The sequence below is a fragment of the Macaca thibetana genome, chromosome 1 (assembly GCF_024542745.1).
Source record: "Macaca thibetana thibetana isolate TM-01 chromosome 1, ASM2454274v1, whole genome shotgun sequence".
NCBI lineage: Eukaryota > Metazoa > Chordata > Mammalia > Primates > Cercopithecidae > Macaca > Macaca thibetana.
This window is the reverse complement of record NC_065578.1, coordinates 77,033,848-77,052,992: the sequence shown is the minus strand read 5'-3', so window position 1 is coordinate 77,052,992 and position 19,145 is coordinate 77,033,848. Positions and strand designations below refer to the sequence as shown.

General features: G+C 38.2%; 1 protein-coding gene across 4 annotated transcripts in view; it reads left to right on the top strand.

The window, feature by feature from the left end:
* USP33 (ubiquitin specific peptidase 33) overlaps positions 1-19,145 on the top strand; it is a 69,807-nt gene that overhangs the window by 39,034 nt on the left and 11,628 nt on the right. For 3 of the 4 annotated variants that reach the window (XM_050804932.1, XM_050804946.1, XM_050804957.1), the window contains 11 exons: positions 368-508; positions 2,691-2,803; positions 3,936-4,108; positions 4,207-4,301; positions 5,237-5,270; positions 7,830-7,875; positions 8,418-8,598; positions 10,608-10,734; positions 11,931-12,100; positions 13,403-13,484; positions 14,835-14,943. In XM_050804932.1, the coding sequence (XP_050660889.1) occupies positions 368-508; positions 2,691-2,803; positions 3,936-4,108; positions 4,207-4,301; positions 5,237-5,270; positions 7,830-7,875; positions 8,418-8,598; positions 10,608-10,734; positions 11,931-12,100; positions 13,403-13,484; positions 14,835-14,943 (1,271 nt within the window). The remainder of the gene's footprint in view (positions 1-367; positions 509-2,690; positions 2,804-3,935; positions 4,109-4,206; positions 4,302-5,236; positions 5,271-7,829; positions 7,876-8,417; positions 8,599-10,607; positions 10,735-11,930; positions 12,101-13,402; positions 13,485-14,834; positions 14,944-19,145) is intronic. The other variant, XM_050804935.1, reaches the window with a different exon arrangement.

The following is a 19,145-nucleotide window of genomic DNA, read 5'->3' as shown; positions in this document are numbered from 1 at the left end:
CAAAAATGAGCCGGGCCTGGTGGCACATGCCTGTAATCTCAGCTACTTGGGAGGCTGAGGCAGGAGAATTGCTTAAATCTGGGAGGTGGAAGTTACAGTGAGCTGAGATCGCACCTCTGCACTCCAGCCTGGGGGACAGAGGGAGACTGTGTCTCAAAATAAATAAAAAAACAAAAATTAGTTGGATTTCTGGGTAGAAGGTTACTGTTATTTTTCTTAGTGAGCACTTTGTTAAGTATTTAACTTGACATTTGTTAGTATGAATTGTGTTCAAAGTATCAAATTAAGAAACCTTTAAATTAACATTACTGGACAGTTAGAATAATTTTCCTATTTAGGGTAATAATACAAATTTTAAATCTTACAGAATATATCACTGATGTCCATTCGAATGACCTGTCTACACCACAAATCCTTCCGTCAAATGAAGGTGTTAATCCACGTTTATCAGCAAGCCCTCCTAAATCAGGCAATTTATGGCCAGGATTGGCACCACCACACAAAAAAGGTAAAAAGTTTCTCTTATTCAGTCTCTTTTGCTTTGGGTCTTAGTTTAAAATGATGGTTTTGATTCTTGATAATTTAAAGTGTTAATTATGAAATACGATTTGATCTTTTAAAATTGATAGCGTAATTTTACATAGACATGATTACAAATTTTGTGTGTTGGTACTCTTTAAAATTTTACATACAGTTGAATTCACTTTTTCTTGTGTAGAGCTTTATGAATTTTAACACCTGCAGCATAGATTCTTGTTACTCCACCACAAACGAAATACAGAACAGTTCTAACACCACAAAGAATTCCTGCATAGTACTACTTCGTAATCAGATCATCTCTCTACTCCTATGTTCTGGCATCCTTGATTCTCTTTTCTTATTGTTTTGCCTTTTCCTAGAATGTCATATAAATGGAATCATATAGTATGTAGTCTTTTGATTTTCTAAAATCTTTTTATATGTAGTCTTTTGAAACAGGTTTGCCTCTCAGGATAATGCATTTGAGATTCAGTCATGTTACTGCATGTCTGAATAGTTTGTTCCTTTTATTACCAAGTAATATTTCTTTTTGTTTTGTTTTGTTTTGTTTTGAGACGGAGTCTCACTGTCGCCCAGGCTAGAGTGGAGTGGTGCAACCTTTGCTCACTGCAGTCTCCGCCTGCCAGGTTCAAGCAATTCTCCTGCCTCAGCCTCCCAAGTAGCTGAGACTACAGGTGTGCGCCACCATACCTGGCTAATTTTTTGTGTTTTTAGTAGAGATGGACCATGCTGGTCTCGAACCCCTGACCTCATGATCTGCCCGGCTCTGCCTCCCAAAGTGCTGGGATTACAGGCGTGAGCCACCGTGCCTGGCCTAGTATTTCATTTTTTATGGGTATACCACTATTTATTTACTTACTCATTGGTGGACTTTTGAATTGTTTCCAATTTTTGGCAATTATGAATAATGTTGGTCTAAAATTTATGTAAAGGTTTTTGTAAGAACATGTTTTCATTTGTCTAGGACAAATACCTAGAAGTGGGGTTACTGGGTTTTATGTTTGTTTAATGCTTATAGTTGTATTAAACTGCCAGACTTTTTACCAGAGTGTCTACCATTTAGTATTCCTTCCAGGTATATATGAGAGTTCCAGTATTATGTTTTCTTAGAAGAAAACATAGGAGAAAGTCTTCGTGGCCTTGAGTTAGACAAAGGGTTCTTAAAGACGTTAGAAGCATGATCCATTAAAGAAAAAAATTAAAAATTTTTGTTGACAAAGGACATTCAGAGAATGGGAAGATAAGGTTGGATATATTTATAAATCATACAGCTAGCAAAGGACATGTATCCAGAAATATATAAAGAACTCTTAAAAACTTTAAATAATGGAATCTTTTCTTCAAATAAAGCCTTGCTTGGAAACCAAAACAAGTAAGTGAAAACAGAATTGCTCTGAAATCAGGATAGGGAGACTGAACCCCTTCTATTTCATCTTCAGCCTGATGATGACTTTCATCATCTTTCCCTCACTTTCTAACCTCTTTGCCTCTTCTTTTGACTTGTAGAACATTTAAATAACATCCCAGTGATGAATATTGTGCTAATTTAGAATTTGTTCCTTTTCTTATATGAGTTTGTTCCCTTTCTTACATTTATGGTGGCCAACGATCATACTTTTAAAAAAACAACAGGCCAGGCGCGGTGGCTCACACCTGTAATCCCAGCACTTTGGGAGGCCAAGGCGGGCAGATCATGAGGTCAGGAGATCAAGACCATCCTGGCTAACATGGTGAAACCCTGTCTCTACTGAAAATACAAAAACTTAGCTGGGCGTGGTGGCAGGCACCTGTAGTCCCAGCTACTTGGGAGGTTGAGGCAGGAGAATGGCGTGAACCCGGGAGGCGGAGCTTGCAGTGAGCCGAGATTGTGCCACTGTACTCCAGCATGGGTGACAATGCGAGACTCCGTCTCAAAACAAAACAATAACAACAACAAACATCTTAAGCCTTGTCTGCTTAGTTTCTTTTATTTTTTTAATGCTTATGCTCTTTTGAAGAGTATTTTGAAAATTTCCTTATCAACACAGTAAGTTTTACAGTTTAAGGATTCTAGAGATCATATACAAGTAAGATTGACAAGACAAAAAAAGATTCCAGAGAAAAATGTGAAGAGCTGCTTTGATTTTTTTTTTAATGTTTTTCAATCCTAGCTCAGTCTGCATCTCCAAAGAGAAAAAAACAGCACAAGAAATATAGAAGTGTTATTTCAGACATATTTGATGGAACAATCATTAGTTCAGTGCAGTGTCTGACTTGTGACAGGGTGAGTATGAGGGTATTAGAATACACAGAAAATTCCTGTCAAATGCTCTTTAAAAATGTGACAAGATGATGTGAAAAGTTTAATTCCTTCTCTTTGCTATTGATGATCATACATGCATTTATTGTGTTTACATCAATACAAATTGATTCTAGGTGTAGAATTTACTTTTTTGGAAGTAGCAGCATCCTGTTTAAAGGATAGTGACCCATCATTGGACAGGCACATATTATCCTTCGCCATCTATTTTGGTTACATATAAAGGTGAGAAGTTGCTCAGCAACAAGAATTAGTAACACCTGCATATTCTCCCAGGCTGATGAAATTTGTGTACTGGGAATTTGTTGATATTCACAGGTACAAAGCTGTGAATGTATCTTTTATATTTGGTTATAATATGGTTTGTAAATATTTTTCCATGTTTAGGTTGGTACTCAGATACTAAAGGTAGTATCAAATTCATAGACAATAACCAAGGCATAAATTAAAATCATGAATTTTTAAATAACACTTCAATCCTTCAAAGTTTCTTTGAGCTTTTCTTAAGTACAGTTTTACTTTAGTGCAATGATGAATGTGAAATAACATCTCAAAAACAAAAAAGATTTCAATTATTGTGTTGGAATCTCAAGTCAGATCTAAGAACTTTCAATAGGATCGTTTTAATGTAGGTTATTTTGGTACTAAATATTTAAGTGAAATTATCAGACATAGTTTTAGCTATTTAAAATTAGATGCCAAGTTTTGCCTCAGGCTTTTTAAAAAAACATTTTAAAACTACCATCAAGGTCAGTTTTCAAAAATGAATACAATAGTGCTTAAGAGTTTGGACCTCAAGATGCAGTGGCTGGATTTGGGGTGTTTAATGCTGCAACATCTGTGATTGTAATGGGGATGCTAATAGCTACTGCACAGGGCTTATGTGAAGATACCTGATACAGAGCAAGTGTTTTTTTTTTTTTTTTTTTTTTTTTTTTTTTTGCTATTTTGACTATTAAAGCTGTTCAATTTGTGTGTGTGTGTTTTTTGTTTTTCGTGTTTAAACATGCTTTGATCTTTAGAGTCTAAAATCTAACCTTGTAAATGTTTTGCTGCATTATGTTCATCCCATTTTTAAAACACGAAACAATTTTAGGTGTCTGTAACCCTCGAGACCTTTCAAGATCTGTCCTTGCCAATTCCTGGCAAGGAAGACCTTGCTAAGCTGCATTCATCAAGTCATCCAACTTCTATAGTCAAAGCAGGATCCTGTGGCGAAGCATATGCTCCACAAGGGTGGATAGCTTTTTTCATGGAATATGTGAAGAGGTATGCATTTATTTTCTTTGTATTACATGATTGTTAAAACTGCTGTTTCTGCTGTACTGGCAGAACACTTCCTTTTTTTTCTATCAATGATGTTTCAGGTTTGTTGTCTCATGTGTCCCTAGCTGGTTTTGGGGTCCAGTAGTAACCTTGCAAGATTGTCTTGCTGCCTTCTTTGCCAGAGATGAACTAAAAGGTAAGAAATACAGTAATATCTATGGCTAAATTGTTGTAGGTGAATCTAAAATACAAGTGGGACTAAATAATAAAATGTATTCATAAAAGCTAAGTTTTAAGACAGCTTAATAGTAATTTCACATATTGGCATTAGGTTAGTGTCCACCTTGATGATATAAATATAACAAGAAAAATCACATCCTTAAGTAATTCATGTGAATTCCTATAGTATAAGACAAATGATAGGTGAAATTTTTTTTTTTTTTGAGATGGAATCTCGCTCTGTTGCCCAGGCTGGAGTGAGTGAAGTGGCACAATCTCCGCTTACTGCAAGCTCCACCCCCCTAGGTTCATGCCATTTTCCTGCCTCAGCCTCCCGAGTAGCTGGAACTACAGGTGCCCGCCACCACGCCCGGCTAATTTTTTTGTATTTTTAGTAGAGACGGGGTTTCACAATGTTCACCAGGATGGTCTCAATCTCCTGACCTTGTGATCTGCCCATCTCGACCTCCCAAAGTGCTGGGATTATAGGCGTGAGCCACTGCGCCCGGCAGTGAAATGTTTTAAAGCTGTTCTGAGATCCATAGAAGGGCAAACTCAATCAAAATAATGGACTTATTTATGTGTCTGTAATTGTGAACTACTCCGTATCATTTAAGGTCATTCACTATTTTTGTGTATCTAGTACCTTGCTTTGACATATGACAGGCACTCAGTAAGTTTTGTTCAATGAATAAATGAAAAAGATACTATTTGAGGTAGGTCTTCAATGTTGGCAGGAGTTAAGGGAGGGGAAGGTAAACAGTAACCTGATTCATGAGCATAGACTGAAAAAAGGGAACCTTGTTTTACTGTGGTGGGAGGTCAGCATGGGGCAAAATCAAAGAATTACAGGACCATAATAAGCAATTTGCTGTTAATTTGAAACCAATGCCACATCTGTTTTATTTGCAGGTGACAATATGTACAGTTGTGAAAAATGCAAAAAGTAAGTGACATTGACAGTGCTTTTAATTTCATGTTGTGTATTTTTCTTGGTTTTTAGAATTGGGTATGTGGAGTTAAATTTGCACTGTATTTAGAAAAATATAGGCCAGAAAGCTTTATGCTAGTAATAATAGAGATTAGCTGTTTTGTGAAACAAATGTAAGGTAAAAATTTGACAGATTTAATAGGCTTATCTAAGATGTGAGAGAGTATATTTTGAGGGATGAAATCTGTACGTGATTTTGCATAAAACGTTTTCCTAAGTAAGGCAATATTTTCTTCTGAATTACGATTTTAACAGGCTAGATTCAGGAAGTAAAAGGTACAAAGTTTCAGATCTACATAAAATTCCTAAAGGTTATACCAACTTCAATGTTATCTGCTGTTACAGTGGCAGACAAAAAAGAGAACTAAAGTCTGATTTTGTTTACATCTACTACCAGCTGCCTTTTTCTATCTTGTAATCAATTTAGACTTTCAATGCTTCTTAGTGGTAAGTCAGAAAAAAGTGTTGGAAGACTTGGTGAAAAGCAACTATTTGTGAGGCAGAGTGAACTGGAAATTTCTTCTCAATCTCTATAATAGACATGCAACGGCCTGCTAATAAGATCTGGGATAATACAGACTTCTACTTCTTGGCAGTAACCTCAAGGAAACATTGATCTGAAACTGATCATGACATGACAGAAAGGAATGGTATACTATTTGGTTGATAAAGATGAGAAAGCTGACTTCTACTTTTGGAGACATTTTATCACTTTGTTCTTGAAGCCCTAGCTGCCTGCTGTAAAGGAAGTTGGCTTGGAAAGGGATTGTTTCTTGTAAAGCAAAGCATACTAGGAAAAAGATAACAGGGAAGATGGAAAAGAACCTTGCATCTACCTCCAAATTCAAAGTAGAGATCTGTCGAATGTGTATTAATTTTGATTATTAATAATAACCGTCCTTTATCTTTTTACCACATGTAAGAATAAAGTTTTTTTTTTTTTTCCGTTTGAGACATAGTCTCATTCTGTCACCAAGGCTGAAGGTTCACTAGCATGATAACAGCTCTTTGCAGCCTCAGCTTCCTGGTCACAAGTGATCCTCCTGCCTCAGCCTCTGAAGTAGCTGGGACTACGGATGCATGCACCATGCCTGGCTAATTTGTATTTTTTGTAGAGATGGGGTTTATGTTGCACAGGCTGGTCGCAAAGTCCTTGGCTCACAACGATTTGCCAACATTGGCTTCCCAAAATGCTGAAATTACAAGCATGAGCCACTGTGCCCGGCCAAGACTTTTTTTTTTTTTTTTTTTTTTTTTGAGAAGGAGCCTTGCTCTGTCACCCAGGCTGGAGTGCAGTGGTGTAATCTCAGCTCACTGCAACCTCTGCCTTCTGGGTTCAAGCAATTTTCCCTGCCTGAACCTCTTGAGTAGCTGGGATTACAGGTGCTCGCCATCACACCCAGCTAATTTTTGTATTTTTAGTAGAGATGGGGTTTTGCCATATTGGTCAGGCTGGTCTTGAACTCCTGACCTCAGGTGATCTGCCCACCTCGGCCTCCCAAAATGCTGGGATTATAGGCATGAGGCATGGTGCCTGGCTAAGATTTTGATATATTAACTTGAACTACACATTTTATAAAACTGAGATTTTGCTTTATCTGGTTTTACTTAATATCTAGATATTTTAAAGGCATAGCCACACCATAGACAGTAGCACATTTGTTAAAACAATTTTCGCCAAAGAGTTTTATAACTTTCTAAATTTTTGATTACTGATACCTTGGTTTAAATTACTATTATTATTTTTTGAGATGGAGTCTTGCTCTGTCACCAGGCTGGAGTGCAGTGGCACGATATTGGCTCACTGCAGCCTCCGCCTCTACCACCTCAGTAGCTGGGACTACAGGCACGTGCCACCATGCCCGGCTAATGTTTTGTATTTTAGTAGACATGGGGTTTCACCATGTTGGCCAGGATGGTCTCAATCTCCTGACCTTATGATCTGCCCGCCTTGGCCTCCCAAAGTGCTGAGATTACAGGCGTGAGCCGCCGCACCCGGCCAGTTTAAATTATTTTTTACAATAAGGGACTCCAGTGTTTTGATTAAGATATTTAATGTATACATGTAACATAATTCAGTGGCAAGTATTTCTAGTCTGATATCTTTTGTCTCTGCCTTGCCTTGCCTTGCCTTGCCTTGCCTTCCCCTTCCCCTTCTCCTTCCCCTTTCCCTTCCCCTTCCCCTTCCCCTTCCCTTTCTTTCTTTTCTTGTTCTGTTTTTTTTTTTTTCAGACAGGGTCTCACTCCAGCCCAGGCTGGAGTACAATGGTGCGATCTCAGCTCTCTGCAAACTTCGCCTCCTGGGTTCAAGTGATTCTCCTACCTCCGCCTCCCGAGTATCTGGGACTGCAGGCATGTGCCACCATGCCTGGCTAATTTTGTATTTTTAGTAGAGACGGGATTTCACCATGTTGGCCTGGCTGGATCTCTGCATTTTCTAAAAGATTTTTGCTGCAAATTTAAATATACTAAGTTTTTTTGTAGACTAATTGATTTTCTCTTTTCTCCCCTTAGGTTGAGAAATGGAGTAAAGTTTTGTAAAGTACAAAAGTTTCCTGAGGTATGGACATTATTTTAGCTCAACTTGTATTATGTGGTAGGAACATAGAGTATTAATGTAACAAAATGTAGTAATAAATTCTCTTTGCTTGGTTAAAGAATTGAATGGTTGCTGTGCGTGCCTTTTTAAGATTATTCATTTTTAAAATATTAAGTTAAATACCGTAAGTGTCCTTTAACAGTGTGCTATGTTGAACAAAGTGTAATCATACTCGCAGGATCTTGCCAGGTCTAAAGTGTAAAATTAGAAAAACAAATAGCAGTGAACTTAGAAAGTACCTTGTTTCACCATTTCCATATTTTTAACATCTCTGGAAGCAGGTTATAATTGCAGATTAATACTTAACCTTGACACTTCAGTATATATTGAATAGACTCCTTTAGCATTTAAAACTAAATAAAAATGTAAATAACTTTTTAATTGTATTTTGATTGAACACCTCAGTTTCTTGCTTGTTGAATAAAAATATTACTAAGTTTTACCTATTATAATGCTTTTTGTTTTCTGTATTGACAAATTAGTTTTGAATTTTATTCTTTTAGATTTTATGCATCCACCTTAAAAGATTCAGACATGAACTAATGTTTTCCACCAAAATCAGTACCCATGTTTCATTTCCACTGGAAGGCTTGGATCTTCAGCCATTTCTTGCTAAGGATAGTCCAGCTCAAATTGTGACTTATGATCTTCTGTCAGTCATTTGCCATCATGGAACTGCAAGTAGTAAGTATATAGGTTTAACAGATGTTCCTAGATTAAAAAAAAAAATTAAAATAAGCCTAGGGATGGTGGCTCATACCTGTAATACCAGCCTTTTGGGAGACTGAGGTGAGAGAATCACTTAAAGCCAGGAGTTTCAGACCAGCCTGGGCAACATAGTGAAACCCCATCTCTACAAAAAAAAAAAAAAAAGTTAAACATCCTAATTGATCTTTTAAATAATATCTGAATATCTAAAAGAAAAAAACATTAAAAACAGATGTTACTGCTAATTGTTAAAAACATGTCAATTTTATGAAATTAAATATTTTTACTATGATGTTTCCAATATTGAAAATTGTATACAGTTAAATAATAAGGCATTAACATGATTTGTTTTGTTTTTTTTTTTTTTGAGACGGAGTCTTGCTCTGTTGCCAGGCTGGAGTGCAGTGGCACATTCTTGGCTCACTGCAACCTCCACCTCCCGTGTTCACACCATTCTCCTGCTTCAGACTCCCAAGTAGCTGGGACTACAGGCGCCTGCTACCACACGCGGCTAATTTTTTGTATTTTTAGTGGAGACAGGGTTTCACCGTGTTAGCCAGGATGGTCTCGATTTCTTGACCTCATGATCCACCTGCCTCGGCCTCCCAAAGTGCTGGGATTACAGGCGTGAGCCACCACGCCTGGCCCTAACATGATTTTTTACTGGGTTTTTTTAAGATTATGTGTTCTAACTGGGTGTGGTGGCTCACACCTATAATCCCGCACTTTGAGAGGCCGAGGCAGGTGGATCATCTGAGGTCAGGAGTTCGTGACCAGCCTGGTCAACATGATGAAACTCTGTCTCTACTAAAAATACAAAAAATTAGCCGGGCATGGTGGTGGGTGCCTGTAATCTCAGCTAGTCGGGAGGCTGAGGTAGGAGAATAGCTTGAACCCCGAAGGTAGAGGTTGCAATGAGCCGAGATTGCACCATTGCACTCCAGCCTGGGCAACAAGAGTGAAGCTCTGTCTCAAAAAAAAAAAAAAAGATAATGTTTTCTAATAACTAGGTGTTTGTGGGGGTTCAGTCAGGCTGGTGGGAAAAATTGTAGTTATAGAAAATATACACAAACCCTTCTGGAGGGCTGGGAGTTTTTACGTATAGTACTTGGCTGAAGGCAGCCTTGTCCCCTTAGTTAAATAAATTAGAGTAGAAACAAAGGAATATGGGGAGTTTATCTAACTAGCTTGTTTACCCATGTGGTCCTAAGACTAACCTTTGCTTTACTGGGTGCTTAATTGCTTTCCACTTGGAATGTTTGCAATGTCATTTACCCTCTAGTAGTGCTGACTCAAGGCTTTGTCAGTTAATCTGTACTGAACAAATGCGAGTCTCACTGGCTGGTTGAGGCTTTGGTTGCAACTGCTTACAGCACTCTTCTTGAAGTCTGTAAGTGGCCCGGATGCTCAGCTGGACTGGCAAAGCAGAATATCTGTGTCACTGTACTTTATTCATCTGTCACTGGTTCAGGGTCTGCGGGACAGACCCTGGCAGGTGTTAGTGACTCATGTCTATAATCCCAGCACCTTTGTAGGCTGAGCAGAAGGATCACTTGAGACTAGGAGTTTGAGAACAGCCTGGACAACATGGCAACACCCCATCTCTAAAAAAATAAAAATAAATTCGCTGGTTGTGGGGATGTGCACCTGTGGTTCCAATTACTCAGGAGGCTGAGGCAAGAGGATGGCTTGAGCCCAGAAATTTGAGGCTGCAGTGACCTGTGATCCCTTCACTGCACTCCAGCTTGGGGAACAGAGCAAGACTGTCTCTTAAAAAATAAAAAAAAATAAAAAAATAAAAATTACATGTTCTGTCATCAAGTGATGAAGGAATGGTGGCAAGCATGCAAATTGAAAAAAAAATACAAGCATAGTTCTTCCTATATTCCAGCTACTGTGCTAGGCACTGGAAATATAAAATGTTTATCTTCCTTTCTTGTGTTGTTTTTGTATTACTGTAATGATTTCTTTTCCCTCAAATTCAGGTGGACACTATATAGCCTACTGCCGAAACAATCTAAATAATCTCTGGTATGAATTTGATGATCAGAGTGTCACTGAAGTTTCAGAATCTACTGTACAAAATGCAGAAGCTTATGTTCTTTTCTATAGGTAATGGAAATAGCTATAGATGTGAAAGAACATCTCACAGTTTGGGCTTATCAGTGATTAGAAATTGTTTTCCTCCTATTTCATTACAGTAAAATACAGTAAAAGGCTGTATATGTAGAATGATTCTTTGTTCAGAAAATGCTAAATCATTTACTTGAAGAGCAAAGGGATTTATTTTGTTTTAGAAAGATTAATTTTAGGGCTGGGCGTGGTGGCTCACGCCTGTAATCACAGCACTTTGGGAGGCCGAGGTGGGTGGATCACAAGGTCAGGAGTTCAAGACCAGCCTGGCCAAGATGGTGAAACCCTGTCTCTACTGAAAATACAAAACTTAGCCAGGCATGGTGGCAGTCGCCTGTAATCCCAGCTACTCAGGAGGCTGAGGCAGGAGAATCGGTTTAACCCCACGGGTGGAGGTTGCAGTGAGCTGAGATTGTGCCACTGCACTCCAGCCTGGGCAACAGAGTGAGATTCCATCTTAAAAAAAAAAGCCAGGCACGGTGGCTCAAGCCTGTAATCCCAGCACTTTGGGAGGCCGAGACGGGTGGATCACAAGGTCAGGAGATTGAGACCATCCTGGCTAACACGGTGAAACCCCGTGTCTACTAAAGAATGCAAAAAACTAGCCGGGCGAGGTGGCACGCACCTGTAGTCCCAGCTACTCGGGAGGCTGAGGCAGGAGAATGGCGTAAACCCGGGAGGCGGAGCTTGCAGTGAGCTGAGATCTGGTCACTGCACTCCAGCCTGGGCGACACAGTGAGACTCCGTCTCAAAAAAAAAAAAAAAAAAGTTGTAATTTAAAAATTAGGCATTGATGGTCTGAATTAAGTACCAAATTTTCTCCTAAAGTAGCTAATAATGGAAGTATTACTATAAAAATATTTGGTATTTTTTAGCATCTTATAAAAGAAGGTGCTAGCTCCTGAAACAGAAGCAGATTAATTATTTAGCTTGATCTTATTAACAAACATTTGAATGCTTACTGTGTTCCAGTAGTTATGTGGATACCCGTAGATAGGATACAGTGTCATCCCTATGGGTATATAATGTATTTGGTGGATAATACAAAGTATATTTCTCTTGAAATTCCCAAGACCTAATAGTGTTAATATGTGTGCTGAATCTAATAGGAAGAAAAATCCATCTACTAGTAATGTAGTAAAATGCATATTGAATTTAATCATTGTTGTTAATAGGAAGAGCAGTGAAGAGGCACAAAAAGAGAGGAGAAGGATATCAAATTTGTTGAACATAATGGAACCAAGCCTCCTTCAGTTTTATATTTCTCGACAGTGGCTAAATAAATTTAAGACCTTTGCCGAACCTGGCCCTATTTCAAATAATGACTTTCTTTGTATTCATGGAGGTAAGAAATCCTGTAATGCAAAGCAGTGGTAGAAGTTTGCTGTAAAATAATTTGCAAATTAGGAGAGCCAAGAATTTTCCTCACACACTTATTTCCTATTTCCCCACCTGCTTTCAAACTTAATGGTTTGAGAAATTCACCTGTCCTTTTTAATTATAGATAATCTCTAGCTTCTTTATTGAACATATATTTACTGAGTACATGCTTTCTAAACTTTTTGCTAGTGCCTAAGGACACTAAAGATCCTTTTTCTTCTGTGAAAGCTCTAATTTCATAGTAGAGTCAGATACATAAAACAGCTGTTTACATTACAGTGAGCTCCTCCATTATACATCATTTTTCCTACTTGAGGCATTCCTGTGCTGGTGATTTTATCTGCTAGCTATATTGGTGGTTCTTAACCCCATTGTCTAAATGAATAGCTGGTTTTTTTCCCAAGTATGGAAATGTATCTGGGATTTAAGGAAAAAAAGCCTCATAATTAAATGTAACTTTGGCCCTTGTGAGATTGACTGTGTTTATGTTTGTTACTACAATAAATAGGACCTTTGTATGATGCTGATTAAACTTCAGAGTTGAAGATGGGATATTCATGGTAATTATGTTTGTAGTGAAACCAAAAGGGATAGGGATACCTGTATTGGACATAGAAATTTTACGGTGTATGTTCATCTTGAGAAAACACAATCACCAAAAATGCTTTATAATTACCTTTCTTGGGAGAGAGAATGTAAGAACAATGATTGAGCTGGGTGCAGTGGCTCACACCTGTAATCCCAGTGTCTCAGGAGGCTGAGGCAGGAGGACTCCTTGAGCCCTAGAGTTTGAGGTTGCAGTGAGCCATGGTCATGCTGCTGCACTCCAGCCTGGGTGACAGAGTGAGACCTTGACTCAAAAATGGCCAGACACAATGGCTCATGCCTCTAATCCCAGCACTTTGGGAGGCCAAAGCAGGAGGATCATTTGAGTTCGTGATTTCGAGACCAGCCTAGGCAACATAATGAGAGCCTGTTTCTACAAAAAAATAAAAAAGTTAGCTGGGTGTGTTGAAGCATGCCTCTAGTCCCAGCTACTCAGGAGGCAGGTGTGGGAGGATCCCTTGAGCCCAGAAATTTTGAGGCTGCTGTGAGCCATGATCATGCCACTGTACTCTCTAGACTGGGTGACAGAACAAGACCCTGCCACTTAAAAAAACAATGAGGATTGATCAGTCATTTAGTTATTGTTAAAAAAATGAGTTTAATCTTTGAAAGGAATATAATTAAAAGCATGAGACAAATATGTTTAAATTTTTTTTTTTAGGTGTTCCTCCAAGAAAAGCTGGTTATATTGAAGACCTGGTTTTGATGCTGCCTCAGAACATTTGGGATAACCTATATAGCAGGTTTGTTTTTTAAATCAGACCATACAGTGTTGTGAAAGTCAGTTAAACTGGTTAAAAGGGGATTGGATTATTTCACAGATGCTCCTTGTGCTGTATGTTTATTCTTTTTCCTTCACTTATTCATTATGAAGTGTGAGTAGGAAGACTTTGTAGCTACTGTGGCATAGTCTAGATAATTAATTTTAATTTTTTTGTTCTAATTATCTGTCTGCAAAGGTATGCTGTGGTAATTTAAGTACTTTCTTTAAAATATTTTGCATATCCCCACACTAAAATTTTACATATGTATATACTCCCACAATTGAGTATCTTACTCTTAAATTGTAAATTTTTTTTTTCTTTTTTTTGAGACAAGGTCTTGCTCTTTTACCCAGGCTGGAGTGGAGTGGCATGATCTCGGCTCACTGCAGCCTCTACCTCCTAGGCTCAAGTGGTCCTCTCGCTTCAGCCGGCCGAGTAACTGGGATCACAGGCATGCATCACCATGTCTGGCTAATTTTGGGGTTTTTTTTTTTTGTAGAGATGGGGTTTCGCCATGTGCCCGGGCTGGTCTTGAACTCCTGGGCTCAAGCCATATGGCCACCTCGGCCTCCCAAAATACTGGGATTACGGGCATGCACCACTGGGCCTGGCCTTAACAATGTAAATTTAAAAATTTTAAGATGGAGTCTCACTCTGTCACCCAGTCTGGAGTGCAGTGGTGTGATCTCGGCTCACTGCAACCTCTGCCTCCCAGTTTCAAGTGATTCTTGTGCCTCAGCCTCCTAAGTACCTGGGATTACAGGCGCACGTCTCCACGCCTGGCTAATTTTTATATTTTTAGTAGATACGGGGTTTCACCATGTTGGCCAGGTTGATCTTGCAACTTCCGACCTTTATTTTAAAACATTTTGCGCCACTAATTTCCTACTAATTATGTTTTCTTTAATTAAATATTGAAAATAATTCATACATTCAGTGCTTCTTAATTGAGAGGCCAGGGGAGGCCTTCATTTGATGAAAACTTGACTATAACTGTGATGTGTAATTTAACATTTATGTGTTGTATGATAATTTTTGAAATCACTTCTTTTACTTTGTTATTGACTCTAACATTTTGGAGCAGAAGTAAGGGAAAGTTGAAATATAGATAAAGCAAGTTAAGCAATAAACTGATGAAGTCACTGAACTTAACATAATAACAAGTCCTCATATAGTTTTTGGTTTTTATATTACTTTGAAAATTTTATTAAGAGAATTTATTTTTACTGGGTATTTGGCCACTGACTTAAACGTTAGAAACAAACTTCCTAGAACATAAGCTTTCTTAAGATTGCCATAATTTTAATTCTTAAATTTTTCATGCTTTAGGTATGGTGGAGGACCAGCTGTTAACCATCTGTACATTTGTCACACTTGCCAAATTGAGGCGGAGAAAATTGAAAAAAGAAGAAAAACTGAGCTGGAAATTTTTATCCGGGTAAAAAAGTGATGCTTTTTAAATTGATCTAGGATAAAGATGAAGACCTGACAATTATCAGAGCTATATGATATTAATAAAATGATTGGATGAAAGAGTTGTAATAGATTTCAAGTGTTCTAGGTGCATAATGGTGAATGACCTCAGGCAGTTCACTACAGTTCTGTTGAGTTATGTTCTCCCTTTGTGTTTTTTTTGTGTGTGTGTGTATGGGACAAAATCTTGCTCTGTCGCCCAGGCTGGAGTGCAGTGGTGCAATCTCGGCTCACAGCAACCTCTGTCTCCTAGGTTCAAGCGATTCTTCTGCCTCAGCTTCCCAACCCAACTGGCGTGCCCCACCACGCCTGGCTAATTTTTGTATTTTTAGTAGAGACAGGGTTTTGCCGTGTTGGCCATGCTGGTCTCGAACTCCTGACCTCATGTGATCCACTGTATTGGCCCCACGAAGTGCTGGGATTATAGGCATGAGTCACTGCGCTTGACCCCTTTGGGTTTTTGTTTTTATGGATTGACAATACTTTTTTTTTTTTTTTTTAATGTATTGGCACTGGCAGAAATCTTATTGAAATGGAAAATTACAGGTTTTCTTAAGTTAGTATTATCCAGACTGCATGTACTACTTTCATTCTTTTGTGAGATATATTATTGTTTTGTTTTTTTGAGAGACTTCTGAGCTTATAAATATACCCATTTTTCACAAACTGAGCATATTATGAGGTGTCCCTTAATTGTAAGCAACAGAAAGTGTGGTCATAAAATCAAAAGCACGAACAACCAGGTTTTATGGGCAAGGACTAGTACCCTTGCAATTATCGAGGTAGCAAGAAGTCTCTGCAGTGCTGCTGTCAGTAACATAGCTCCAACTATTTAAGACACTTGAAAAACTGGATCACTTGAGAGACATGTTCATTGATAAATCTACTGAGACACTATTATGGGGAGGAGTAATACTGCAAGAAAAAAAATTCTTTTAGTAAAAGCAGGGGAGAAGATATTAAGCAGATCAAAATAAGATGTCCAGTATGTTTCATATTATTCCTTTCCTGCACATGTGTAGACATACACGCACACCTGCTTTTCCTCACTGATTCAGGGCTTTTTTTGTGTCCTTGCCTAAAGTAAAGTAAATTTTACATAAAAAAAGATATAGGTATAGATTTATTTATTTTACATGGGCTTCATTTACTTCTTGAATCTAAGGAAGCAAACTTTAGTTGAATATTAAAAATAGTTTTTTCTATCAATGCTTAAATAATGGCGAATGACTGTGTCTGTCAGGGTTTGATTAATAGAAGCTATTCTAAGTATTTTGAATAGAATCAGAATATAGGGAATGAGAGCGTTACATTACTATCGAAAGGACTGGGCAGTTGAGGCCAAGAAGACCACTGCTGACTTTCAGGAAATCTAGAAGTGGGATAGGGTTACCACATTGTGGGTGGGAGGAAAGCAGTGGCCAAGGATGGTGTTTTATAACCACACAGGGTAAAGATAACTTCTGTATAGTGAGTGGCATGAGCCCAATCAAGAGTGTTAGAGCCCAGGCAGAATGAGAAGGAATGCCCATATTGGCCTGACATTGGTGGCTACAAGGATATAGCATAGTGGTGGTAGTGGCAGTGAGCGATTGGTTCCATATGGGAAAATGATCAAGTCATAAGTGTAATGAGTGCCAAGTTTCCCATTGTCAGATGAGGAAGTTTCAAATATGGAAAAGGAGAAAACTAAACTGTACCTTGTATTGTTACTGGATTGGAGTTATGGGTATCTTTGTGAACTCGTGATAATAACTGAGTAAATATGGACGTGTACGTGTGTGTGTGTGTGTGTGTGTATGTGTGTGAGTATGCATGTATAGAAACTTAATATTTCTTAACTCTCACTGAAAGTGCCTTGGATCAATGATTACTCCAGTAGGATTGATCATACCTGGCTCTCAGATATATATATATCTCTATATATTTATATAGATATCTATATATATAGATTGATTACTCCAATCTATTGATTACTCCAGTAGGATTGATCATACCCAGCTCTCTAGGTCTATCTAGATAGATCTGTATCTAGATCTGTATATGAAATATAGATAGAGCAGGTTAAGCAATAAACTGATAAAGTCACTGACCTTAATAAACAGATACAGGTCTATCTAGATAGGTCTATATCTGGATAGATCTATATGTAACTTTATATATAGAGAGAATATGTTCTATATATATAGAGAGAGAATATGTTCAATTCAAACGTATATAAAATATAGATACATATCTATAGATATATAGATATGTATATAGATGTAGATATATATCTATACATATAGATAGATATCTATACATATCTATGTATCTATATTTATATATTTCTGAATTTTATTTTAAAAGACAGGGTCTTATTCTGTCACCAGACTGGAGTGGAGTGGCTGGTCATAGTTCACTGTAACATTGAACTCCTAGGCTCAAGGGATCCTCCTGCCTCAGCATCCCGAGTAGCTAGGACTACAGATGCACACCACCATGTGTGGCTAATTAAAGAAAAATTTTTTTTGTAGAGACAGTGTCTTTCTGTCTTGCCCAGGCTGGTCTCTAATTCTGGCCTCAAGCAATTTTCCTGCCTCTGCCTCCGAAAGCTCTGGGATTACAAGTATAAACTACTGTGCCTAGCCTCAAAATAAATTATAGTAATATACAACCTCATTAAATAAAATAGGAGATATTGCATCCATATTGGTATAAATAAATAAATGAATAAATGGAAAGGATGAGGAATGGAATGTTTACATCATTTCAACTTAACTCCCTCATTAAACACTTATTAATTACAAAGGGAAAAGACTAAGTTTCAGCAGAGAATCCTGACACTATCTCGATGAAGATAAAATGAGCATCATTAAAAATGAAACAAATCAATTAGTTGGGTATGCTGGTGTATCCCTGTAAGTTCCAGTTATTCAGGAGGCAGAGGCAAGAGGATCACTTGAGCCCAGGAGTTTAAGACTAGCCTGGACAATGTAGCGAGACTTTGTATCTTAAAAGAAAGAAAAAAAGAAATGAAACAAATCAAAATTATGTGCCAGAATAGTGTACAATTAGAAGAACATGGCACCACTTCTTTGATACACAGGTGGATAACCTGAATCTCAAATGAGGAAAGTCACAAACTCAAACTGAGGGACATTTTATAAAACAACAAACTATTTGGAAGAAAGGAACATCTGTTCAACTTATTCTGAAATCAAACTAGGTAAAGAAAATTTCTTTGTATACTTGGAGTTTTCCTGTAAGTTTCAGATTGCTTCAGAGTTAAAAAAAATTCAAAACTGCATAAAGCCCTTGGAAACGATTTCAGCTGTCTGCCTATGACAATGCTCAGAAACGTGAGAAGCTACTGCTACTATCAGGACCCAAGTGAATTATTCAAGAGGATGCCCAGAAGACACAGGATGCTGCTGTTAAAGATGTTAGCTGTGTACAATACTAAGTGAGATTGGATTCTTTGGAAGATGCTTAGAAGTGGTGGCAAAACCCTACTTATGCTATCTGTGGATGCCTCAAGACTGTCCAAAGCTGCCACCAGAGGGGGAAATCGTTTTTCTTTCTCTTATACCTTTCATATATTTCATATATCATGGTTATGTATAGTCTGGCATACTACTGGCAATGGATCCTGTAAAATGTAGGCTTGTCTTCACAGAAGGGAGTATATGAATAAATGAAAATGATGTTCATTAACAGATAATACAGCACAGCCTACCCCTTTGTCAACCCAGCACCCATATGCACTTATACAACCAAACAACAGTGGCAACAATATCATGCTTCTGCCTGACGTAATACAACTAGGCTCCTGCACCAGTATGTGTTTCATTTGCCCTTTCCCCGTGTTTAGGAGACCCAAAGTCCCATCAGTCACTATACCTATTTCTAAATGATATTCATAAATCTTTTAGTTCAGACAGTATAGTCACGCTTTTCCCTGTTATACTCTGTGATCTAAAGAATGAACTATAGGCCGGGCGCGGTGGCTCAAGCCTGTAATCCCAGCACTTTGGGAGGCCGAGACAGGCGGATCACGAGGTCAGGAGATCAAGACCATCCTGGCTAACACGGTGAAACCCTGTCTGTACTAAAAATACAAAAAAAAAAAACTAGCCAGGCGAGGTGGCGGCACCTGTAGTCCCAGCTACTCGGGAGGCTGAGGCA